Consider the following 27,031-nt stretch of genomic DNA (forward strand, 5'->3'; position numbering starts at 1 on the left):
CGCTCCGCCCGCCCCGTCGGCGAGGCGGGCGCTGGCGGCGGGGGCTGCCGGGGCGCCGGGGGCGGCGGGGCGGCGCGGCGGGCACCGGGCGCGGGCGCAGCTGCGGGCACCAGCCACGCCGGTGTCGCCGCCGCCGCCGCCACCGCCGGGCGGATCCCGCGCTTCAGCCGGTGCTTCTTTCGGTCGCTTTACTTTGGCGGCCCGGAGCAGGGACATTATGCCGAAGAGAAAGGTGAGGCGCCCCGGGTGTGCGGCGGGTCCTGCCTCCCCGGCTGGGGTCGGGGGTGAGGGCGGGGGGCGAGCGGCGGCCGGCGGGTAAAACGCGCGTCAGGGGCCGGGGGCGCCCGCCGCTCTCCCGCCGCCCTCCCGCCGCCGCTCCGTGCTGGGTTCGCGGATGACTCCCGAGCCCGGGCATTTTGCTGCCTGTTGCAAGCCCCCTCCACCCCGCCCCGCCGCTCTCCGCCGCCTGTTTACTTTGCCGGTGCCGCGCGGGGCGGTGTCGCCCCTCTCCCCGGGGGGTGAAGTCGCTATCACAACTCCAGCCCCCACCTTCCTCCTCCCCCTCCGCCGCCGGGGAGAAGCGCCGCAGCAGCTGCGGCTTCGCCCCTGGCCCCCGCGGGAGGAGTTTCCTGCTCGCAAACTCCGGCGCCGCGGCGGGGAGGAGGCAGCCCCCACCCGGGGCGGCCGGATCCCGCCGCCGCCGCTTCCCGCCGCGCCGGAGCGATGGCTCCGAGGTAAAAGGGAGGAGGGGAGAGGCAAGCCATGTTTAAAACAAACTACACCCTTCTCCTCGCCTCCCGCGGCAGACCCGTATGTACCAACTCCGGTGCCCATCCGGGCAGGGCCCCGGGGGCGGGGGGCGGCGCCTCCCGAGGGAGCGCCCGCGGGCCGCCGCCGCGCCGGGGGGAGCCGTGCGGGGCCGGGGGGCCCCCGCCGCCGGCCGTGCGGGCACCTCGGGCCGGGCAGCCTCCTCCGCGGGAGGGAGCCGGCGGCGAGACCGCCTTCCCCCAGAGAGAGAAACTTGGGCGGCCGGGCTCGGCGGTGTGCGGGTTTCTGTATGCCTCCCGTGGCCGCCGGCCGCCGGGAGCGCTCCGGCGCTGGCAGAAGGCGGGCTGAGCCTGGAGGGTGGCAGTCGGCCCCTCCCGCCCCTGCAGGGCCCCGGCGGTGGGCGGCCGAGGGAGGCCCTGCTGCTGGAGATCCTCGTCGAGAACTTGCTGCCTGCCTTCCTAGGCGCTAGCAGCGTGTAGCGAGAGGCTTGGCGCTGATGCATGCGGTGACAAAAAAATGATAGCTGCGGTCCTTTAATTTTAACTAGGTCAGCCGAGGCACGGCGATTTGTGTTTTTCCCAAATGTCACCCGTGACCTCCTAACACACCGTTTCTGGGCTGAGGCTGAAATCTGTTTTAATAAAGTAACGGGTAGATGATGCCTTCCAGGTAACTTGGTGTTTACTTGTCCTTTGCTTCTTCCTTATGGGAGGTATCAAAATGTCAAATTGTCAAGTATGCTACGAAATTATTCAATTCGTAGTTGAGGGTCTGATTCTGGTTCTGAAAATGGATACAGCTGTGGGGTTGATTGGAATAACTGGTTTTGAAGTCAGTGAATGATGGGCCTTTTTTCCTCTTGCTCTTCTGTCATTGCACTCTCACGTGCTTCTGTTCTTTTAGGGCTATTGCTTGTCGCCAAGAGAAACTTGAAAATTATCTTGTGTCCTTAAGACCCCCCTAACTTTTGAAATGGTGCGAGCTTCCTACGCTCTTCTGCATTCTTACACTACAGATGTTTCAGGGTGTCCTTCTTAAGTGGGGGTAAAGATGCTCCTGTGGGTTTTTGTGGTCTGTTGTGAAATGTTTGTTAAGGGAAACTATCTTTGAGTAGTAAGTCCATAAGAGCATGTCTCATTTCTAGAAGATTCTTTTTACAAAAGTAATGAAGGCGTTGCAAATGGGACAAGAGCAATGGAGATGAATTTTAACACCGTAGTGAATTTTATTTTGGTACCATTGTTTGGGTAAAGATTTACATTTAAAGATTATATACAAATTGTCGGTTTTGGGAAACACTGGTTCCAGGAAAAGTGTATGATTAATGGCTTTTCTTTGTAAGAAAACTGTAATTGTAGTATTTTACCATAGTCGGTTTTACTCCAGAATAACATCTGCAGAGTGTGAAGTTGGTGATGCAGCAGTAACTGAATAATTACACCAGCTAGTTTCGACATGGAGACAAACCCATCACGCACAACTAATAGTCAGTTCTTCTCTTAAAATTTCTAACTTGTAAAGAGGCTTCTAACAGGGAAAATTTTCTAAGGAAATAAACATCAAAAGTCAAAATGAGAAATTGTCACTGTTACAAGAGTAGGTAAATAACTAATAATGCAGAAAGGGCTTAAATCCACCTGTATCTATTTTTGTGTAGCTGTAGTTATCTAAGCTGGCTGGTTCTTTTTTGTTTGCTTTTCTTTTCATCTCTGATGTTTCTCATCTCTGTAAACTCAAGTCACTTGCTAAGTCTCTGGCCCTATGCTCATTATGAATATTATGAACAAAAAGGCTGCCTTCCCTTCTCTAGGGGTCTGTGGCATAGGATATCGGCATATCATTACTCATTGCTTGAGGGTCACAGAGAAAAGGAAGAACTTACTCTGGGATGAGATGGTGTTAAATACTGTGCTGAAGCAAAAAGGGGTTGAACTCTGGGCTGCTCCTGTCAGATTTCTGTACCCTTCATCTGTTGTAATAACATGTTGTGGTGTGAACATGGCCTTTCTCAAGAAGAGCAGTGTGCCAGTGTGGGATAAACCAGAATGCTTGTTGTGGTGTTGATAGGAAGAACACCTTGAAATGGGTTGGGGTGCTTCGCTTTTCACTTGTCTTTGTGGAATTAGTCAAAGAATGTCTTGGGTCATATTGACAAGCTCCTTGAACTTGAAACCGCCCCAGTAAAATATATCTGGGTGTTATCCAAGAAGGATGAAGAACCATTCTGTACCTGATGACAAGGAGAATCATGGTATGGTCACATACAGGTGCATAAGCGTACATCAAGCTAAATGACATTTACATCATGAATGTGCATCACGTCTGAGGGGCATTAATAGGCCAAGTGGTGACTTGTCCAGTATTGGCTGGGGAGCCTGTCATTTAGTTGGGATTGCACTCCAAAATGACCCATTTTGTTCTTTAATCTGAATATCTGAATCTGTGCACTATCACCTGCATCTCACTTGTTGTTTTGAAAACACTTGGAGTTGAATCAGATGTGAGGACTAAATGCAATTTAAATAATCTCTTTTTAAAATAATTTATATACATGGCCATCTTTGAATATTGTTATTGTTTCAGAGCTAATAAAAAAGTATTGTGGTCTAATTAGCCATTTCAGTTGGTTATTTGCTGGCTCCTTTTAGTCAGGAATGTAATTTCTGCAGTACAATTGATGCTGTGAAGATATGCTAGAGACCATCTGGGACAGGTTCCCATTCTGCTCTGCTAATTCACTTTCTTTAAAGTCAAAGGTACTTGGTTATATTTACTGCTGAAAAACAAACCTGCAGAGTATTTTGCTTGTAATGCTGCTGCTTTAGCAGAAGTTGGAAGGGACCACATTGTTGTCCTATCATAGTGCATTTAGTTACATGGTCACACTTTTTTTTTTTTTTTTTTTGTGAGACCCATACTGATTGTTTTGCCAACCAGGTATCTAATCAATGTATTTTCTAACCTTTGGGGTTAAATGCATGTTCTTGCAGGTACTAACCCAGAGCTGTTAAATTCTCCTTGTGCCTTTTGTCTGGACCTAAACTGAATTCTCTTTGTGAAATTCTTCTGTGTGTTTAAGTTTTTATTTCTGAAGTGTCACGAATATTCAAAGAGAATATCCACCATATTCATCCACCAAACAGGGGAATTGAGGCACAGAAGTAAATTGCTTAGTTGTTGGAATGGTCCCTTTATCTTGAATTTTCAGGTTAAGATGTCTGTCCTGATGTTTTATTCCCATTAATAAGCACGTCCTACACTTTTGAGTGGCGCGTTTGTTGTTACTTTGCCAGATTTCTCTTGCTTTGTGCTGTGTACATAGAAACTGAGGAAACTGCAATAGTAACCAGCTCTCTAAAAATTTTTTAGAGCAACTTGTATGTGATCAGACAATTAACTAATGAAGCTGAGGTCCTACAGGTGACAGCTCTTTTTTGCTGTTTCTCTGAATGATCTTGCTGTTGCTCTTTGGTCTGTGGAATGAAGTCTAGGTTTGTGCAAGCATAGTAGCAGGTATGGTGCAGCAGTATGAAGTATGCTCAAGTTCTTTTCAGCTCCATTTCACATCTCTTTCCATGTCTTGATACTTCAGCTGTGATTCACTCTGCATCAGTGTGATACACTGTATGTAACATAATGGGGTTTTTTTAGAGGTTCTCTTAATTTTTAAGCTATTTGTCAGGAAAGAAGCTCCAGTGATGTTGTGGGGACCTGCATCTTCCCAATAAATTGTTTCAACGCTGGAGTTGGAAGCTCTTTCTCTGTAGCAAGGCCATTCTTTAATTTATCCTAGAACACAAGGGACTCTCTGTTAGCAGTGAGACATAGAAATGGGGGATGTTCTGTATTTAATTTCACAGTCTGTAGGTAATTATAGACTAGGAAGGAAAGGGGGGTCAGTACTAGATCCAGCTGTCTTGGCTGCTGCCCTCTCCCCCCTCCTATTCTGTCCAGTCCTTTCTCCAGATTTTTCCTTGGACTCACTCTGCCTTCATGCTGACTGCTTTCTTCTTTCTCCTGGCCCAGGAAAATTAAAAGCAAAAGTCAGAGCTCTGAAAAAGGTAGTTTCTCTTTCCACATTTTCTAGTAGGTCACTCCTAGACCATTCAGCAACTAGTGGAAAACAGCCTAAGCAGCAGCAGAAGATGCCCTTTTTTGAATCTGTCATTGACATACCCCTGACTTTGACAAACTTCTGTTTAACGTCCCAGCAGAGTCCTCAGGTGGACTTCCACCTTCAGCATGCCTTGCAGGGACTGGTAAAATGATTGCTATGCAGAGATGTGCTTTAAATTCAAGCAAGACAAACAGAACAGATGTGCCAGAGCATCTTAAAAGATTGCAGGAACTTTCTAGTAGAAGGGAGAAGGATGTTTCGCCACTAACAATTTTAGCAATTGTACTGGATTTGTAACTATTGCAGAATTTTAAACCTTGAAGTGTTTAGAAGTGATTGAAAACTGCCTAGTTGGCCTACTTCCCAGTCAAACAACGAAATCAGTTGACCAGACTGACTCAAAGGATCTACATCTTTCATAGAAAAATTAAGCAGAAAAGATCAAAAACTCTTGTCTGCACACAAAATGGTTGGATCTAACACAATGTAGCAGTGTCCAGTGGCACTGAAGAAAAAACATGCTTGAACAATGCTGCTTTGCCACGTTGCAGTAAATGAAATATACAGGGCTATTAAACATTCAGCAAATATTTGTTGATGTTTTATATTAGAGACTCTTTAACTTGGAGCTAATTATGTAATTTTTAGCTGTTGTTGTTGTTATTGAGTTATGGAGATTAAAAGGAGATTAAAAGGTCGTTGACCAATGATTTAATGATCTAAAATATTTCTGATAATTTTGTATCAGTCTGTAAAGATCTGACTCATTTATTAGCAATTGATGACAATGTATATAAATTTCCTTCTTAGACTACACTAAAATACAATTGAACTTAATGAATGGGCAACCTAAAAATTCCAAGGTTTTCATTGAATTGTCAATTAAAAATTATTCTTCATGCTTCTTGGGCGCATTAAAGCATAGCAGTACAACCTTTGTAAGTCATCAACTCTGACTGCAAAATTGACTAGGTGCAGGTAATCTTTCTGTATATGGTACTTCAACACTCAAATATGGGCAATGTTCTTTTGTGTGCTGGAGTATCAGTATTGTTAAGTTTAAAAAAGAAAAAAGCTGTGTACATGGAATATAGTTATATATGTAAGTAGGATATACCTATGTATTATTTAGTTAAAGGTTGCTTTCCTTCTGTGCCACTTGGAAAACTTCACTTTCTCTGCCGTTTTATACCCAAACAGTAGCTGTGTGTAAGAATACACAATGTTACAAGGTATATCATTCTTTTGGAGAAGTTGTATGAAGTTGAATTTTGCTTGACAGGATTGTAACTTTATTTTGCTTAGAGTGTAAGTAAACCAGATCCAAAGATTTTCCTTGGAAGTGAGCGCTTGGTATGATCATCATGGCCACCATCTACTTCCTATTCTTTACCTGCACTAAGCTAGCACTGTGATTTATCCCATGGTCCAGTGGCCAAAAGGCTGCTTCAGTATGCTTTAATTACCTTTCAGACCACAACTCTTAGAGCTTGTCTGCTGAACTGATTTGAACATGATTTGGAATTTTTTTTTTTTAATTCTGGGTCATTTTACTCGTCCAAGTTAGAGATGCTGCACAATGGCACAATGAATACACATATTCTTATTAGAATAATAGGTAACCTATTAGAAGGAGTAGGCTGGGAATGAGCAGCTGGCTGCATGCAACAAAGAAGTAAGGTGCTCTTATGCCAGTCAGCAAAATTGGCAGTGTGGGACTTCACAGTTTGGACAGCAGTTCAACAGGTACTTCAAGCTGGCATATACAGGCTGGAAGCAGAAAATCCAGATGCCCATTCTTGTCCTTATTCTGATTTAACCTGTGGGATATCATATTTGTTTAAGGTAGTTTTTGGGCAGACCTGACTGCTGATCTAGTTTGCCATACCTTGACACAAGGAGTTAAACTGGAGCTGGCAGGAATGATTAGGTAGGGAAGGGCAGACTGCTTCTTAGCAGCAGCCAGGCATTCATCTTTGATTTGATTGTCCCTAACTCAGAGTTTCTAAAGGAATATTCTTTAATTCATTAGAATAATCAGAACAACTCAGAGCTCAAATTGTATCCTTGCAGCACTGGAGGGAGGAGGCATCAGGTTTGGTTTTTATTTTGTGAGTTTTTACCCCCTTGATGTCTTTGGAAGTTACCAGTTTTTGGAGATACAGCTCCTGTCTTGCCATAGTAAAGAGTGGGTGTTCTTGGTAACAGTGAAAGCTGCATATAAAAAATGCTGTTTTTCCTAAGAACCTTGGAATCTGTCTGCAGAAAAGAATTGTGTATGTTCTCATCATTGCCAGCTTTGTTGGGACTGTTGGTATGTTTGCTCATCCCACATAGCTTTCTCCATTGACCTAATGCTACCTGAGTTAGTAGTAGCTTCCATTATTGAAAACAAAGATCTAAGGACATTTTTACCTCTGCAGTTTTGCTCCTCTCAAGAAGAGTAGAGATGTGTCAGTGGTCTATTAGTAGAAGGAAATCATCCTTTACCTCTGCTGCATCATGTAGTCTTTTCTCACCTGTACCCACTTGGAGACATGTTAATTTATTCTTCTCTTGAAGCTGTATTTTGGTTGCCTGTGGAGCTCTTCATTCTGGCTGTTGTAGTAGAACAATGCTCCTTTTAACCACATCTGTAATTATTACCAGGATGTGAGAGATGGGTGTAATCTAAGGCTTTTTACCAGTTGTGGTTTTGGTACCTGCTGTCATCATCTCAGAGTTTTGATGTTCTGTAATACCAGTTAGTTGAAACAACAAAAAAAGGTCCTTTTTCTAGATTATTGTGGGTTTTGTTTCTGTAATGTTCTCTGGCAGAAGAGAAATTAAACACCTCTTTTCAGTCCTTCATAGTATTTTTGTTTGTCAGTGTTGGCTATTTTAGGGAATCAGTTGTTATTGAAAGGAGTTATCAAAATGTAATTTCTATTTTTAGATATTTTTTTTTTTTCAGAAGTACTACGTGCTAGTTTTACTTTGCAAATCTGATCAGTTCTATTTAAATACAGATTTTGGAACACAATCTTGAAGGTTTTAAAAATTGCCTCTATATGTAGACTTGGATGAGTGCAGCAGCTTCATCTCACTTGAAGAACTGTCATCAGCTTTGAAAGTTAGAGAAGTAATATTAGGGTCTGGATTTCATCCATTATGTTTTTTGAATCGGCCTTTTTATTTTATGGTGGCAGTAAAATGGTTAAGCAAATAATAGAGACAAGAATTTACTCACTACCTAGCTGAATTTTCACATCTGGTGTTCAGGGGAAGCTGAGCAATTTCAAATGCTCGGTGCTCTCTTCTCCCATGGCTGATCTGTATTTTTCAAAATGCAGCTGATTACTTCACTGTCTGAAATGGGAACTGTCTGCCTAATTTTAAATTTCAATGCTATATTTTTTTTAAGTCTGAGCCTCTAAAAACTGCTTTTACTTTTTCACTTTGCCATAGGTAGATGTCATGTTCAAAAACTGACTACGGGGAAGAGAAACTTGGAAGGAAAAATAAAAGCCAAACCAGTTGTGATATATTTTAAAATGTCCTATCAAATATAAATGTATTGTCAATTATATTTGTCAATATTTGACCCTCTTTTCAGTGGGAATAGCAAAACCTCAATCTACAATGAAGGAATTTCCTCTTCTGGAAAAGCACTTATTCTGTCTGGTTTTGGTTATCTGGAAATATCCCAGCTCTGATTTGCTGTCTTGTCTGGAACAGCATAAAGCTCACAGAAGTCACCTGTCTTTAAGAATTTAGGAATTTAATAAAATGCATTTTCTGCACCTTCTGATTTTATTTATGGCCAGGCTTTTTGTATTCTTATTTTCTTGTATATTCTTTGAGAATACATTGCATGTACGCAAGTCACTCTGCTTGGCTTGAATCTTTAAACAAGAGTGGAAACCTTGATCAGGAAGTGTTTTCCCTGATTCTTCCCAATTAATATGTAATTAGCATATTAATACAAGGGATATTAATGCTTGTCTTTAAATTTAAACCTTTAAGTATCATTCATCTTTTCAGAGCTTTATGATCTTGACATTCTCCCCCAATGAATTAGAAAATTAGGTATTCTGATCTTAATAGATGTAAGATGGAGGGATGTAAATTCTAAAAATGACATTTTATAGTATTGTAATAATTATTAACAAAAATATTAAAATGTTATGTACTTAAAGAAGAAATACTTAAGCAGCATGGGGTTTTGTGTAGATCATGTGTTTTGGGGTTTATTTTGTGAAGGGCTTATTTATATGTATATACACAAAAACCCAACCTCATTTCTTGGAAATGAGCAAGACAGATATAATTTTGGATAAGTATTTTAAAAATCCAAACTGCCACTAAACAGTTTTAATCTGTACTTCCCCTGTGGTTCTGGCAGATATATATATATATATATTTTTTTTTTTTTTTTTTTTTAGTAGCAGCATGCATATTTCTTTTCCTCATCCGGGATTAGACTCTTGGTAGAAAAAAGAAATGAAGCTGTGTCGTAGGAAGAATACCTGATTTTTAAAAGCATTTTTTAGGGGCAATTAATTATTCTTGCAAAGCTAATTCACATTGGCTTGGCAATAAGCACTATTCTATCCACTGGAAACAGATCAAAGAGCTAGTTATAAACAAAGGTTAATGATAAGATGCTGGAGGAACTAAATGAGGAAATAATAGTTAGAAGGGTACTGCAGGAGTTGGTGTTAAATTAGTCAACATGTAGTCTTCATTAATCTAAACCAAGAAATAAATAGCATTTTAATTACATTTATGAACTAGCTCAAGATTCAGAGCTGCTCTGAGGATAAATAATTAGAAGATAGAGCATGTATGGGGAAACCATTCATGGCATTAAATTTAGTCTAATGCATAGTTCTACTCGAAAGGAAATGAGGGGTAAAAAAAATTTAAGGAAAGAGTGCAATAAACCCTGAAAAAGAGTTTGGACTTGATACATCTGCTCCTCTTGCAGCATTGGGGTTTTTTGGGGTGGGTTTTTTTTTGTGGGGGTTTTTTGTTTGGTGGTGGGGTTTTTGGTGTTTTTGTTTGTTTGTTTGTTTTGGGGTGTTTTGTTGTTGGTTGGTTGGGGTTTTTTTTGGGGTTTGTGGGGTATTTTTGGTTGGTTTTTTTTTTTTTTGGTGTTTTATTTTTGAGGGGGGTTGGGTTGTTTTGGGGGGTTTTGTTTGTTTGTTTTTGTGGGGTTGTTTGTTTGTTTGGGTGTTTTTTTTGCAAATTTTTACCTTATTTTTGGATGGTGAAAAAAATTGTAGGAGGAATGACCAAAAGCATTACATCATGGAAATTGTAGCTGCAAGAGTGAGCCAGGAAATCTATGGGCAAATCCCCTTGCAGGCAGTGTATCAAGATGTGGCTGAACCAAGCAGCTTGCAAAGGAAGGGAGGAAATGCTCTTCAGAATGCTCATGTGCTAGGACAGTTAAGGCTTTCTGCCTTTCTAATCTCTATCTTCTTAATGTGGTAGTTAGAATGAAAATTTGCATCTGCTTTTTTTTGTTTGTTTTGTTTTCATGTGGGTATGAAAGGACTAATTTCTCTCCCATCAGAGCCAAGGTGTTGAGTTTCAGCTTGTAATAAAATCCTTCAGAGAATGATCCATCTATTTAATTTTATACCGACCGTCTACTGATTGTTACTTCTCACATACTTGTATTCTCATTTTCCAGGCTTTTTAATGTACTTCTGTATAATAAATCCATTCATAATAGTGCAAACAAAATATTTATCCAGGAGTTGGACACTGCAAGTTCAAATGTGTATCTTTGGACCTCTCAAAAGACATCAGTGACTTCACTGCTTTGGGTTACGGTACTCTCATTATATACTGCTTGTATTTCAGGGGCTTGGTTTGAAAAAATGAAGCTTTATGTTTCTTTTGTGGTGCCATCTCTATCAAGTAGCCTTGCCTTAAGAATAGTAAAAACAGGAAATTGACCTGTATTTTCTAATAAATGTTTGCTTAAAACAGTTGTCTCATTTTCTGTTTTCAACCTAACAGTTCTGTATTGATGCAAATACTGCAGTATTGCTTTGGCATGTGGAGATACTGGTTCTTATGTATACGTCACAGCTGGTGGAAGAGCTGTGTATACAAATAAGCTCAATGTTAATATTCTTTCAGGGTTTTTTTAACATTCTCTACCATCTATTAATATATTCCTTTGCTTTTTTCCAATTTACTCAGTAATTGTTTAGGTTGCTCTTAAAAACAGCTGGGGTAAAAGCAAGTAAAAAAAAAAAGCCAATTGCTGATAGACAATCTTATGGTTTGGAAGTTATGCAGCTGTTACAGATCTTGCAAAGCTTAGCTACAGCTTAAGTTGCAACCTTATTGCCAATATTTAGTGCTAATTGAGATGTGACACAATGTGTGGTCATCTGAACCTAAAACTTGCTAGTAGTTCAAATGTCAAAAGCATATTTAGAGATAGCCAGTCATCTTCTTTCCTTGTGTGTGCCTCTATGAGAAAAAAAAAACAAAAACAAAACAAACAAACAACAACAAAAAAACCCCAACACAACCACTGTTGTCTATGTCCTTATTTGCCTTTTTAAATGCTTTGTTTCTTGTAGGCATCCATAGAGTATCACACACAGCAGGCCTATAGGGACTACTTTAGAAATATGATACAGGTATATGATGGTGTACAGCTGAGGAATTACTGAGGCTGGAGTGCTGCCCTTGTCAAGTGATTCAGTGCTTGTATTGGTCTCTGATTTGCAGCACAGAACTTGCAGTGTGGGTATCCCTGCTCCTGCCTGGTTTACGATGTACAGCACAGTATTCAGGGTGCATTTTAATGTGGCTGGGGTGTCATGTGAGATAATGGTGAGCCATTGCATTACGTCATGGGGAAAAATGTGCCAAGGGGAGGGGTGACTTAGTACATTTTGTTGCTTTGAAACCAGAGGTTCTTCAGTAGTTTGTCACTAGGACAAAAAATGGGGGAAAGATTGCTGTGGAAGAGTTAAGAGCAAAGGCTTTAAGGTTTTCTTGGTATCTACATAAAAGTCCTGTGACTCCACATAGTAGCGCAGTCAGTCTCTGCTTGTGGCATGCCAAGTTCTTTGGGAACTATGCTTGGCGCAAATCCATTTGTGCATAAATCTCTATTTTCCCCAGGGGGAGGAGAAAGTATTGCAAAAACTGGTGTGAAGAACCACTTCAGCTGGGACTCATCAGGACTCATAGAGGGGAAAACAAGTTTCTGTTCCTCTTTTAACCAGTACATTGTAGCTATATCTGACATCTGTATTTTTATTTGGTGTGTCTATCAGCTGCAATAGATAGACAGAGTAGATGGAGTCCCAGGCTGCCTGCGGCTGCCCCATACCACTGCATTCTTGTCTGTTGCACCGACTCAATGGTTTGTGCAGCTGTGCAGTAAGATGATTCTGCTGGAGCAGGGAAGACTATATACCTGTAATTTGCCAATATATTATAATATTTATGCAGGAGGCTATTTTTCAGGTGGATCAGTTACCTTACTCACGACATGGCCTCCCACACATCTCTGCCAGGGTACTGAGGAGCCAAGGCTGGGAGGATGAGCCCAGCTGCCAAACACCTGGACTTGCAGTGATTGCAGAGAGGAGGGAGCAGATCAGAAATGGAAATTTGAGAGCGTGTCAGAACCCCTTGCTGCTTATTCACACCTCTGAAAATACTGTTATGCTCCATGTCCCCCCATGGAGAAAAGTTATGTGGCCTTCAGAATTGCTGTTGGATTTTCTAACTTGAGAGGGAATGGTGGGCTAATTAATTATCTAACTTAATTGAAGTATGTTGTGTAATATATCACAGTAGTTAGTATACAGAGGTTGTGGTTGCATTAAGAGTATTTTAATATGATTTTTGCTCCTGTGGTTAGCCTCATGAGTAGTTTTTTTAATCTGTTGTCTAGCAGTAGTATTGGCATCTAAAATCAGACCGCCCTATCTATCAGAAATGTGGGAGACTTCTCTTTCATAAGTGCTAAAGAGAATGGGTTAAATTACTGTATGTTAACTGTGCAGTTTTGCAGGTGGAGAGTTAGCTCTTGTGCAATTCCTGCAAGGCTTTGGCATGTGGCAGTGCCATCTTGGGTTAATTTTGCCCTCTCTCAGAGCTCTATGATTCCTAAAAGTGAAGCAGGGTAAAACAGCCTGAGTATGGACTGTCAGTCAACTTCGTTTAAGCTTATGATGAGTTTTTTAGCTTGGCTTCCAAAGGAAATGGATCATGCCATCTTTCTGTCCCTACCCCTGTAAATTTAAAGTCTCTTGACCACTGTGAGAAAAGATTATAAAATCTCAGAGAACTTCCATATGCATAGGTCCTGCCCAGGACAGGAGGGATGCTATTTGAGTTCCCTCCCAGGGAAAGGGTGCAGCACAAGTTTGTTAGAATTGAGAAAATTCATATGGGAGAAACAGCTCTTATGAACTCATGGACATCAGAAAAGCTGTACCCAGAACATATCCTGTATTGTGAGTCGAAGAGGAAAGTTGTAGGATACAGGACTTGGTTACTGACACGAATAATGGAATAGCTTGTTTTTTTGTTTTCTTTCTGACTTCTGATGCTCCCAGCATCACAACATCAAGCTGTAGTAACTCCTTGGTAACCAAACTGAAAGACTTTTAGAAATGCAAACCTGAAACCATCCTGCAGGTGACTGGTGAGGCTGCAATTGCATAGGGAAGAGTCAGGCTCCATTTTGGATGCCTGCCTGTTGCTATTCTGAGTTGCTCTGCGCTGTGCGATGCTGCTTAACTTCCTGCTGTTTTCAAGCTACTTACACGATCAGTCCTCGGCTTTTTTTTAAAGCAGCTGCTCTTGTGGCATGCTTCCTTTCTGTCGGGAGAGTGCACAGTAACAAAGCCAGGTTTTATTCCTGGTGGGGGGATGTCTTTCTGTTAGTATGTTAGAGCCCAGTGCCAGGAGAAGGCACTGGTCAGCTGCTGCAAACTAGCCGGTCATTTTCTCTGCTCCAAACCATAGCTCTCTAACCCCGAGACATTTTGTGTGAAAATCTGTGAGGAAGTTAGAATTAAGATTGAAATGGAAAGAAAAGGGAAAAGATAATCAGCCTGCTTCCTTACTGATTGTAAAACAAAACAACAACCAAATTGCCTTCTCTGCTGCCTGTAAAATGCCTTTTTGAAATATGCCGTTCTTGTAGTTCCCCTCTACCCGCTGCTGCTCGCTCTTTGTCCAGGAATTGCTTGATCCTACGTGGAAACACAAATGTTTGCAAAATGTGCAGTAACACTGAGATGTAAACAGAAGAGGAGCTTGATTTTACCTGCCCCGCCTTCTTTAATATAACCAGCCTTTTTCTAGTGCCTATGCAAGTTAAGTTCTACAGTGTTCAAGTGGACACTTTGTTCTTGAGAACATACATGTTTGTCTCAAGCTTTCCTGTCAATGTCTCAGTGTTTTACTGATTTATGCTCTTCTGATGGAGGAGGTGAGGTATGATGTAAGGATACTTTTAAAACTTCAGCTGAGTGAGGCTGAGAGAAGAAAGGAGTAAAGGAGGTAAAGAAATCATTCATTACGGTAATGCTGTGGGTTTTTTTAGTTCATCTCGCTGCATCGCATAACAGGTTAAGTTCACGTTTGGGAAAAATGTGTTAAATTTCTTGGGGATTTCAAAAGCCGTCATAGAGCAAACCTCAGATTTCCAGTTCCTTACTGTTGTGCTACCAACAGCTGATTAGGTGGAGCTTCCACTGGAGCCTGTGGATGCTTTGGTTAATTGGCTAGAGGGACTCTGAGGGGTGGTGTGTGACATGATATGTATGTACCTGGTGCTCAGTCCTCGGGTTCTTGCTTGGTTTTGGTAAAGAGACTGGTTTGAGTACAATGCTGCTTGTACATACTAATGCAGATTTGTCAGGCCGCTTTAAATTGTTGCAAATGAAAGAGTAGTCAGTCTTCACCATAATCTTTGTTTTGCTGTTTGTCTGCATGCTTTTAAGTCTGTAAAAAAACCAGTGATTTAATATTTTCTTTCAGTCTCCAGAGGGTGCTGAAGGCAAGGATGCAGCAAAAGTAACTAAACAAGAGGCAAGTATATATATGTGTGTATATATATATGTATTTAATTTGTTTTGGCATGTAATTCTTTAATAGGAGATTTGCATATTAGAAGATTATGCATTTCTCTGACACTTCTGGTGAGCTGTTTTCAGTGGGAATAAAGACAGTAAACCATATTTGTACCCTATCTGGCTTGATTTCATCTTGGTGTGCTGAGGATTTATACAACTTATTAGGACACCAAATAAATTTGAGAATATTTTAGGGCTTTCATAGACAAACTCTGGTGGATCTGGTGGTGAAAGTGTAGTATGTTACTGCCTGGAACTGTTGCTCTGTCTCTAGTGGGTGTGCAGAAGAGGGTAAATGCACACACCTCAGCCAGTCAACTTCAAAACTATTCTTAGCTTAAGTGACTGATGGGAGAGTGTCTTGAATTAAGATACCAGACTCTAAACTGGAGCAGCTGACACATTGTGTGTTTTCTTTGACTGGATTTGTTTAAAGGACACAGTACCTTCTGTTAGAGAAGGAAAGAAGACAGCTGGTAATATCTTGGTACCTACAATAAAGTTCACTAGTTTGTTTTTCACAGCCCTTCATGTGAATTTAAAAAACAGGTAGAGAATTCTGAGAATTTGTTTTCTTAGCTTGCCTTCCTTTGTGGCAGACAAATTTAAATCAGGACCTTGAGAAGAATGGGGGATTATTTAATTGCTCTCTTTGTAAATTTTGGAGCATATTTGATCAAGGAAATAACAAGTAATATTGACATGTGCTATAGTTTACTTGCATGTAAAGAGCACTTTCAAGCGGGCTCTTAAAGAAACTAACTAGCATTGAAGATCTTTCTAAGAATTTCTAACATATAAACTTATGAGAAAAGAATGGAGGAGTGAAAGTTAATTTTCATAAAGGAGGAGATTATCAGTGGAGTACTGGATTTCTTTATGCTTTTGCTGCTGAAAATATTTGTTAATGATCTCTAGGAGAAAAGGTACTAAAGAAATGACAAAGTTTGCTGAAGTTTACAAAAATTGTCAGGGTAGTCAGAAGTGAGGGAGGCTGAGAAGGCTGTCACGTCACTGATAAATAACCAAGTGATAAAATATCAAAAGAAATTCAATATGGAGAAATGCAAATTAATACACAGGGGCAGGGGAAGATCCAGTAGTGGTCACCAAGCTGTTAATCAGGGGAGAGATTGTAAAATCACAGTGAATAGTTTCCATAAAATGTCAGTAGTTCTAAAGAGAAAGCAACTAGAACATAGGAAAAAATGCCAGAGGACAGAGTAAGCATCAGTGTATCGCAAGATTAATTTGTTGTGCTCTCAGATGTGAGTACTAAACGAAGCTCTCCTGACAGAGGCCATGATAGAATTAAAAGGATAGTAAGTACCGTGGGACAAATAGAGGATGTAGAGCAGCTTTTTTTAAAAAAAAGGTAAACAGCCCGAACTAAAAAAACTGAACAACACAGTTTTTCCAGGATTCTTCATCTTTTTATATAATGGAGCTGTGATAAAAGAATTAGTAACAGAAAGAAAGGCACATAGGAATTACTCTTCATGAAAGCTGTAAACAAGAGGAATGTAATGAAAATAAGGCCAGAAGTTAAAAGGAGACGAGGCAGAGGGGGAAAGCTTTGCTTTTTATTTTCCACACGGTGCATAATCCCATTATGGAACTCATTGACGTAGGATGTTAGGGAAACTGAAAGTGTAAATGGGTGCTATGTTACTAAACAGATTTGTCTAGAAAATAACCCTCGGGGACTACTTAAACACGTGATGTGTATATGATATCCAGGTTGGAAAGTTGGCAACTTCGGATTGCCAGGAGCTGGTGCAGTAGGAGAGTGCAGAGAGTTGTTCTGGCTGCTCCTTTTCACAGACTCTTTCCGTAGATGTTTGCTAGCGGGCCAGTGTCAAACAGCCTCTTTGCTGACTTGGCTGTAGTTCCCTCCTTATGATCAGATAACACAAAAATACATACGAGTTCCAAATGAGAATTAAAATTACTTAGCTGTAAAGAATTTTTGGAGAACTTACGGTTCGTGCTGACTTTCTTATGGCAACCAAGTAATGGAACAGGAGGTAGGAGAGAGAATTATAACTTACCTAAATCAACATATTACCCTTTAAAAAGTAGATGCTAGCAAAACATTTCAGTTCCTAAATGTTAAAGGGATAGAAATAATTGGTTAAGAAAGCAGATTTGTAAAAGATGATACCTTGAATTAACTTTTCTTTGGTTACCTGACCAACTTTAATGCTTCCTTTATCCTGTTGTAAAATGATGCTAGGCTGCTTCTTAAGCAGTTGATATGCTAAATTGCCAAGAAAAGAGGTTTACCTTTTTGCTGTTAATGATGCCTAAATATTTCGTAGCTGAAAATGTCTTTAGGTATTTTTTTGACCTCTATTTTTCTGGATGCAGGTTTGAACTATTCACTACTGCTTTCCACTAAGAATTCTTGAATGGCTCCAATGAACACAAATTACAGCATTCTTCAGATATTAACAAGAGCTTTTTCCTGTTGCAGGATGTGCAGAGCCATGTTTTTTCAGCTCAACTTAAATGCTTAATATGTAATTAGAAGTATTTTTGATTCCCTTTATAAGCTGAGTTATGTTGGGTATTTGTTGCAGTTTAGTTCTCCCTTCATTTTGGCTGCAGGTGTAATTCTAGTTTTATGACATAGACCAGACTTTAGCTCAGTTTATTAACTATGCTGCATAACTGGGTGAATCTATTTTAATTAATACAAAAATATTGTGAACAAATTGACAAGCTAACAAGTGTTTTCAAGACTTCAGTAATAAATTTATGACAAAGAGCAGGATGAAATCAAATTTAATAGGGAAAGTGTGTTGAAGTTACAAAGAAAGCTGGAGAGAAGCAGAATATCTGGCTCGAGTCCTTCCCTTCGAGATTTGTGTTTAAATAGAAGAAATAATTTCTCTCTCTCATCCTGCAGCTGTCTTTGTGCACCTGGACTCTAAGAGCCAGCATGTGGAGAACTGAGGAAGTGGAAGGACTTAGTTTCATGTTTGGAAATTTTAGCGCACTGATATCCTCTAGAGAAGGATGTTAGCTTTATTCAGCTGTTAATCAGATGGTATTTGTGCCCACTATTACAAGTGGCAGCTGTTAAATTCTAAAAACATCATCCTAAGCGTGTATGGCAAAGGTTCAGTCCTTTGCACAGGTATTCAAGCTTACTGGATTTATGAACCTTTCATGGAGCAGGGAGGGACTCAGAAGTAGTTGTAAAAGGGATGTGTGTGTGAAGTATTTAACTGTGTGGAGATTTTGATGCCTTAGGATTTTAGCTTTTATATTTTTCATATATTTGTATTCCTGCAATTCTTTAGTGTGTAGCTCTAAACTCCCTATATAGGGTGTTAGCTACTGCCTTCCCATTTTGCTCAGGTAAAACAATTTCTCTCTAGGCCTGGAAATCAAGGACACCTTACAGTCTCAGGCCCCAAGAAATGTAAATAAAAGTGAGTTGTGGGGGGAGCAAACTCGGAGTAAATTACTTCACTACCTGAAGCTGTAATTGGAAGTATTAACTTCCACTATACAAATGGACCAGGCTTATAAAAATATGAAAACCCCTGACGTGTTGTCCATTTCAGGTGTAGCCCCTGGGAGGGCTTTGTCTGCCCAAAATGCACCTGAAGGCCTTTGATAAAGATACCCGCTTTTTATTCCCTTAATGTTGTCTGACCTCTGTTTTTAGGCAGTTCCAAGAAGGTGTCACTTTAGATGGTATAATTCCCGAACAGCTTTATTTCTAAGTTTCACATCACTCTGTCCCCTTACAATTTTGAGTGTCCATGGTGAGGAAGATGTGAATTGTGTTTGGCAATAGACACATATTTTGGTAGATGGATATTTTATGCTGTCCTGTGAAATGACTGATACTGTGTTGCTTTGGATACTTTTTCATGTAAGCCTATAAAAACTTTCTTTTTTTCTTTTCTTCTTTTTTTTTCTTTTTTTTTTTTTTTTTTTTTCCCTGTAGCCCACAAGACGATCAGCAAGACTGTCAGCTGTAAGTATGTGTAAAACCTCCTGGTGTATTCTTTTCCAAGCACATATGGTTTCTCAGACCAAACAAGTTTTTTACATTTTGCTTGATTCAATTTTTATTCTTGCTGAGGGGTATTTAAGAACTCTAGCAATGAAGTTATCTTTGTTTTCTCGGTTTCAGGTTTTCAGGTTGTTCTGAAAAAAGATAGATTTCCCCACTTCAGTGCAAAACCGTCTGTTAGGTGCGGTATTGACTTGGTTTCATTTTGCAGGCTGATGTTAGTTGTGGAAATGCAGCTGCTTCTCTGGAAAGGAGAAGGAGCTGTGTTTCGAGGACTTCATTTGATGCCACTGCTAGTACTTGGTTTTAGTTCCTCTTCTCTGTAAGAAAATAGCTGATGGGGGATTTTTTAATAGGTACTACTAGTCTCCATGTTTTACTCGTAGAATGACCCCCAAATTACTGTCACTTCTAGATGAGTGAACTAATGCAAACAGGTGTGTGCAGAGATGAGGTGCATTTGTGCAGTAAGGTTTTTCAGACTTTTTCTAGATGCATACTATTGAGCAGGAAGTAAAGGAAGGTGTGGGGGGGGGGGAAGCAGGGTGTGGAGGAGGCTGGCTTCTGTCTGACATGTTGTGCAACTAAAAATGTTTTATAGAAACCTGCTCCGCCAAAACCTGAACCCAAACCAAGGAAAACAACAAAGGTAAATACTATCTCTTTTTAGTTACCATCATTTTAGCCAGTAGTAAGCAAGCATACTCCTTCTTTATGTTGCAAACAGTTCAATTCACAGCTTTTTTTTTTTTTTTTTTTTTTTTTTTTTTTTTTTTTTTGTTTTGTTTTTTTTTTTTTTTTTTTTTGGAGGCATGGGCTTCCCTACCCTCTCTGCAGCTCCCTGCCCCCCCCCCCCCTGGAAAAAAACCCCACAAATTAGATCATTCTTTTCTTTCTGTTCCACCCCTTCCTGGCCTCATTACTGGCCCAAAGAAAATGTCTTGCCTGTTTGATATGCAGACCATGTTAGTTTGTAGTGAATTGCTAGTTTAAGAAAGATTTTTACCTTTATTACACCTTTCCTGGAAAGTACAGGCTTGATTGAGTAAAGTCTACCTGAGACCTAGCAATTTCTACAAAAGCATTTGAGGTTACTCTGTATCGTTCTACTTCCTTGTCTAGAGGTGCAGAACTTAATTTTGTCCTGAGAAACTCTTATCTGTTCTTGAAGCCTGGCTGTTGCTGAGAATGCACAATTATAATTAAAGGTGAAATTAAATATATTGAAATTGAATAGTGTGGGTTTTCTGGGCCAGTTACAGTCAAATTAAAATTTTATTAGCATTTGAAATACCTTTTCAGGATTTTTGCATATAAATCATGTACTTCAGAAACTGTAGATTTATTTGCACCTAAGGGGAATGTTGAATAAGAGCAATTGCTCTTTATTGGGGAGAAAAGCCTCCATGCTGGACACTGAGTGCAGCACTCCTCACACTTCCATTTTTCAAGTCCTTTTATTGTCATCTCAGTTGGGCAAGTGCCAGGATACAAAGTCCGCATGTGAAAGTAAAACTCTTACTTTAAATACCGTGTGATTTATCCTATAAAATTACCAGCAAAGTCTTGCTGAGTCCATCCTGCTCCCCTCTTAAAAAGAGTATTAATAAAGAAGGGAATGTGGTAGCTTCTGTAGCTTCATGTACCTGTGGGATGAGCTCTGTGTCACAGACCCAGTCTAAGTTGCATGAGAGACATTTGAAGCTTATTTCAGGTGACTCAAATCCTTTATGATATTACTGTAAGTAACTTTTTAATACTCTAATATTTTTTTCCAAACCCTAACTGGATCACATTTTAAGGAGTACATTAATCTTGGCTTCCTCAACAGAAAACAGCAAGCATGTACTCTGAACTTGCTGGTAAACAAAAGATGGTACAGATTTGAGATAATGTTTATTGTTAACAGCTTGCATGCTATGGATTTCCTTAGTTTGTTCTTTCAAAGGCGAAGAGTTACAACTATGCTCATACCACCTGTAAGCTTTCAAATTAATCTGCTATGTAACATTGAAGCTGAGGGATTGAAGGAGTAATTCAGGCTGCCCTGGAACTGGGATTACTGATGTTCTCTCCTCACTGTCCCACTCCTGTATGAGGATCAGTGGGGGAAAGGTAGTAAATGATGGAAGGCAGACCTTAATATCCCTGTTCACAGCTGTTACTGCCATTTTGCATGGAGAATTTGGAGCAAATGATTGCATGAAAGATATCCAGTGTTTATCAGAACTACTTGAAATACTAATGTAAAAGCATTAAAATTTTTATCCCATTCCACTTTAAATGCTTGAGCTGTGTCTCTGCTGACCTTTAGATCACAAACATAAATAAATACATAGAGAAAGGATTTATAAAAAAATAGTAGACTTCAGCATAGGAATTAAGAACATATCTCAAAATGAAACTGTGGCTGTTAGAATTTATCAGAAGGAACTATTCTCTGCTTTGTGTTGCTACAGATGAACTTTTATCAGTGTTTGCCTCCCTAGTGTGTTGGCTGGTTCTTTCGTTGACATGACCATCACAGATGTTATCCAAGCAACAAAAGGACAGCAAACAAAAAAAGCTTAATTTTTAAAAATTAATTTAATATTTTATGTTAATTGAAAGTGTAGCACTGGAATTACACAGTGTGGTGTTTGTGCTTGGCTGAATAATTTTTCAGTATACCGTAACTGGATTTGTTCACACAGATATCCTGTACGTACCTCATAGGACAGCTCTACCAAAGTAGTGCGATGTGGTTTTGTATCCCTGAGAAAATTAGCAGAAAAACCTGAAGAGGCAGACACCACCATTTTCTAGAAATGTTGAGTCTCTATGTAACTTATGTGGGTTTACAGTTTCCAGGTAGCCTTTAGATGGTTTTCTGTTTCAGACCAGCACATGAAGCTTGCCAAGACATGTGGTTTAGTTCACGTGAAAGTTGTTTTGATAAAGATGCAGGGTTCTGGCTACTCACATAATGTCTATGGCCATGTTTTTAATCTTCTGTCAGAAGGAACCTGGAACAAAGGCCAGCAAAGGTGCTAAAGGGAAGAAGGATGAAAAGCAAGAAGCTGCAAAGGAAGGTACTACACCATCTGAAAATGGTGAAAATAAAGCTGAAGAGGTACTTTCCACACATACCTCCTGATGATTGAATCAGTGTTTTTTAATTACCCAGACTTTCAGACATTGTTAGCATGTTCATAATGTTTCTTTTTATTGCCCATAATGTTATTGCAGATTCGCATCTCGCTCAACTCTTAGTGTTTCAACATCCAGAGGTGCCCCACCCAGCACACTGTCAGTAAAAGGGCAGATTGAAACAGTGAAAGTTGAGGGTGCGGTAGAGCATTCAGCATGTGTGCAGTGAATAGAAACAGGTGGTAGTGTGGTGCTTTTCAGTGTGAACGATGGAAGCTGACAGGTAAGGCTTGTATTGCTTTTGGAAAGCTGGGGCTGATGAGTAGAGAAAAGCGTGTGACTGTACCTGTTCCGGCTGCGTAGATGTCCTGTGGACACGGGTTTGGAGCTGTTGCGAGTAAGGAATCAAAGAAGTAAGGATAGCTTGGGTATTTAGGTACCTAATAGCCTTTCCCTACAGTAATTTAATTTCTTTCTTTCTTCTCCACAGGCTCAGAAAACTGAATCTGTAGGTGACAAGAATGAATGAAATACCATGAAAATTTTGGGTTGATTTTATGTACCTCTTGGACAACTTTTAAAAGATATTTTTATCAAGTATTTTGTAAATGCTAATTTTTTTAGGACTATGATAGTTGACATATTAAAATGTATATGAACATTTCCCTTCTCATAACAGTGCTTTTAGAAATTCCCATTGTTGCCAAGTTATATAAATATCAACTTAATATTGCAAGGTATGTGTAAAATTGGATCGGCATTCCATACACTTGCTTTAAGAAATTATGTCTTGTGCATATGGTGATGTTTTTACTGTGTGTATTTGAATTTTTCATGCAGTTTTTCTAGAGCAATAATCCGTGGTGCTTTTGTACTTAGGTTTTATGTGATTTTAATGAAACATGGATAGATGTGGCCACCTGCTGACTATTTTGGGTTCTTTTAATCGATTAAAATAAAAGGTCTCCTTGCCTGCAAAACTAAAGACTCCTAATGTTTTCTCTAAATCTGAAGGATGCCTTACTCACATCTTTGACTGTTACAAGGAAGATTAAATTATTTAGTAACGGTTGTTTTGCATGCGGTGTGTTTGCTTTTTTTTTTCTGATGTCTGATTAAAAATCACCCACATAGGAGCCACAAACTGGGTTATTCAGTGGCCTACAACTTAGGGGGCTTACAGATAAATTCTTCATAGATACATTTATCAGATGCACTGTCACAGGGTGAGTAGAGTTGCCATTCTCTGACAGGATATTTTGTCTTCAGTGAGCTATCAGAATAGAACAAATTGCTTGATTGATAGAGACGTACAGTAATTTAAAAGTAGCTTTGTTTCTCCCCCCTCTCTTTTCATTAATGTACATTGTAATCTGTGGAAACCTTTCTTTCTATCTGTAGCCTCAAATTTAATATAAATAGTAATTACTGTTCTGCTTCAGCTGAGGACAGTTGTTAATACATTGGAATCGCTGTTAAACAGTGCTATATATTTGGTACCTGGTGGAAGTGGAACAATGAATGTTGGTTTTGAGGTGATTGTGGTGATGTGGTAAATTAGCTAATGATTTTTTACTGTCCATGTTTCAACTCTGCAGCTCGTTCTAAGTACCTTTTATGATCTTTCTCCTTCTCTTTTCTCTAGGGGTCCTGGTGTTTCTATTGTTACTTCTGGGATGGGAGGGGTGAAAGAAAATATGTTCCCTGTTCTTCAGTAGCATTGATTTGTATTGCTCAAGTTGTAGCCATTATGTCTGAAGATACCTTTTGCTTGTTTAAGTCAATAAATAAATGACTGTTGCATGACCTAGCATTCCATTTATTCTTTGGGAAGAAGTCTCTTGTTGCTTTTTTTTATTAAAACCAAAAAGAAGCCAAGCATATCTACACTTAAAAATTGAAGCATAATTGCTAAAACTCTCTCTGCTAGGTAGAATAGGAGTTCAGACCCACATTGATATATATATGTCACTTACACTTTTTTGGTAGTCTTGCTACCACCACAGAAGAGAGGCTGTTCTCTGCAGCGTGAACTTAGTTTTGTTAGAAAACTTGAACCAATGCTTTGCTTTTAGTGATGGAAGGCAAGGGCTATGACAGAAACTGTAAACAATGAGAAGGCAAGTCCTTAGTGTTACCCAGTGATTTGTGTTTGGTAATCCTGCACACTACTTTTGAGTTGCTTTCTGATGGAAGCTGTTGAAAGTCTATTCGAAACTGCTTGTGGGAAGTTGAACCATCTGAACTCTTTCACAGAATCATCAAAGTGCTATTTGTAAGCATTTTTTTCAATTTATGAGTTTCTTGTTCCTCTGTGTGTGTGTGTGTGTGTGTATATATACTCTGATCATTTTGTGTGGATCACCAAGAGAGTAGTTACCTAATCCTATCCAGACACTTGAAGCTCTTGAAATTACCCTTTTGACTTAGACTTAAACTTAGGCATGAGCATGAGAAGACATTTCTCTGGACAGGCTTATTTAAGGAGAGCTCTTTTAATAAATGGCTAAAAGGTGGGAAAAAGTTGGGTCCTTAAAGCAATTGCACAATATCTTGACCTAGTAATTTTGGCATAAAATTCTTCTGTTGTCTCAACCAGATTAGGAGGTTCAGCTCAGTGCCAGAATTCCATTGGAAGCATTTAACAAAATACCCACTTGGCTAAAGTGCAATGAAACACACTACCCTGCTGATTCACTCAACATTTCTGATTTTTCAAAAGTGCTTTGTAAATGTCATGCTTACTTATATTTTTTCTCCACGTGTCAAATTCTCAGAGAAATCTTCAAGGCACTGCATCAAGTTCTAGAACATGTTTTTAAAATTAGAATGGTCACACATTCAGACATATGTAGCAAGAGTCTTCGTGGGCAGGTGGTGATCTGCACAGCACCTTCAGGAAGTGTGTAAGTATTTTAGTTTTGAAGTGGCAGTTGGAAGTGCCAGGTGTCACATCTCTGCCATAAGGAAACTATTTAATGACTGGCTGCTTCACACTTAAACACAAGGTTTGGAGGGATCCCTGAAAGCAGTGTTTGTCCTTTGTGGGATGTAACAGATGGGTAATTCAAGGTACATTAAAAAAAAAAAAAAAGTGGAGGTGTCCAACTTTCAGCGAAGGACAGGGTTAATGTTTTGCAGCAGCTGTGAGGGGGCAGAGCCTGGAGCTGTATGGGTGTGTCCAAGACCCAAACATTCAATACCATCTTACCTGGTGGCCAGGGTCCCGGGGCTGGGGAGAAGGGAGACTGTCTCCTGCAAGGAGAAGTATGTTCCTCTCCAGTGGTGGGCTTAGGGTTCATCCCTCATCCTTTAATTATCTTGGGCTTGGTGGGCATTTTGTGTGTAAATCACCCCCTCTGGGTACGCTTTTGTCAGTCTTGTTGCTGTTCCTTATCTCATTACTATTTCCAGTAAACTGTTCTTACCTCAACCTGTGATTTTCTTCTTTTGTGCCTCCAATTTTCAACTCCATCCCTGGTGTGGCAAGGGTAGAAGAAGTGAGAAGAGTGAGCAAGTGTCATCTGGCTTGGGAGAGTCTCAGTGGGGGCACTGAAATGGGGGGGGACTATTCCTAAACCATGACAGAAGGACAGACAGTTTTTTTAAGTTTAAAGGAGGCAAATACATCAGAAATTAGACATGATAAATTCTTTAAAAAACGTTACTCGTGAGTAGTTAAAGATTCCCCTTTCCTTATATATAGTTCCCCTTGGTTGTCACTTTCCACTATTTCCGTATCATTCGCTGACCTTGGGCTAATTGCATGTGTCAGCACGAGGTTACACTTGGCATTTTGTCTGTTCAATGGCAAAGGCAGCTTTTTCTGAACTGTGGGTAAGATGCAACCAATTAACAGCAATCCTAATGGAAAATTAACCCTTGTGCTAAACAACAGTGAAAATTAATTTGTTTTGGTGCATCTTGCTCAACCCTTAAAAGTTTGAGAGTTATTGAGGTTCATAACTGTGCAAAAATAAAACAAAACAAAACAAAACAACCCAGGAAAGAGAAAAGGACTAGCAAGAAAAGAAAGATCACTTATTAGAATAAATTACATGCAAGTTAAATTTCTAGTGGAATTGCAAAATTGGAAAAAGGAATAATTTAGCCCACACCACAATATCTATTTATATTAAATAAGACAGTAAGCATCTATATGTGAAATAAAGCACTAAAAATACAGGAGACTCTATAAACTACTCCAGCATGGCAAGAACTCTGTCACTCTCTGGGCTCAAGGTTTGTTATCTTTCAGGAAAATAAGAAGAATACTTTTGCTGTTTGTTAAATTGTTCCATACATAATGGTCAGGAGAGGCATTAGAATGTTCGGTGCCATTATTTTTGACAAACCAAGAATTTTCTATTCCCATTCTCTCTAATATACATACTTTTTGCTTTATTTTAGAACTGAACTTACCATAAGGCTGTTACTTGCCTAGGTATGACTAAATTAGCTTGCCAAATTGCCAGCAACTGCTTTCTAGAATGTTCAGTTCTGCATATATAATAGATCAGAATGAAATAGTTAATGATTTCCCCATAGAAAATGGACAGTAAAAGAAATAAACTGTTTTGATACATTATGCCCTTTGTGATGACAGAGACTAACAGGTGTTTGACTAATAAAGCAAAATACCATCACAAGCATCTTCAAAGTGGCTGTAAATGAGTTCTGGTGAAACTGACTTAACTAACACTATTAACTATTAAGTTAACTTTGTCTATTGATGCTAATAATAATAATATGAGTGGAAAATCATATTTGCATACCTGCTAAGATAAGGATAAAGTTAGTAAATCAAATTCATGCTCAAAAAATAAACCAGATTGTGTGAGCCAATTGTGCTTTTTTAGTACTGCATTTATG

At 39.8% G+C, this 27,031-nt stretch overlaps 1 protein-coding gene across 2 annotated transcripts; it reads left to right on the forward strand.

Annotated features, from left to right (window-relative positions):
• The first annotated feature begins 24 nt into the window (after positions 1-24).
• HMGN3 (high mobility group nucleosomal binding domain 3) lies at positions 25-23,965 on the forward strand. 2 transcript variants are annotated; one of them, XM_040059135.1, is made up of 6 exons: positions 25-232; positions 14,903-14,953; positions 18,962-18,991; positions 19,632-19,679; positions 22,029-22,101; positions 22,650-23,965. In XM_040059135.1, the coding sequence occupies exons 1-6, from the start codon at positions 218-220 to the stop codon at positions 22,661-22,663; spliced, it is 231 nt and encodes a 76-aa protein (XP_039915069.1). In that variant the 5' UTR covers positions 25-217; the 3' UTR covers positions 22,664-23,965. The 2 variants fall into 2 exon arrangements, with proteins under 2 accessions (XP_039915069.1, XP_039915068.1); XM_040059134.1 differs by having other exon boundaries at positions 64-232; positions 22,029-22,142.
• Positions 23,966-27,031: the final 3,066 nt, after the last annotated feature.

This window comes from Hirundo rustica, chromosome 3, assembly GCF_015227805.2.
Source record: "Hirundo rustica isolate bHirRus1 chromosome 3, bHirRus1.pri.v3, whole genome shotgun sequence".
Taxonomy (NCBI): Eukaryota; Metazoa; Chordata; class Aves; order Passeriformes; family Hirundinidae; genus Hirundo; species Hirundo rustica.

Bases quoted from the DNA above. Each gene is read 5' to 3' on its own strand.
- HMGN3 (XM_040059134.1), top strand. The intron at 14,954-18,961 runs GCAAGTATATAT...TTTTCCCTGTAG, and splicing joins CAAAAGTAACTAAACAAGAG to CCCACAAGACGATCAGCAAG. The intron at 19,680-22,028 runs GTAAATACTATC...ATCTTCTGTCAG, and splicing joins AACCAAGGAAAACAACAAAG to AAGGAACCTGGAACAAAGGC.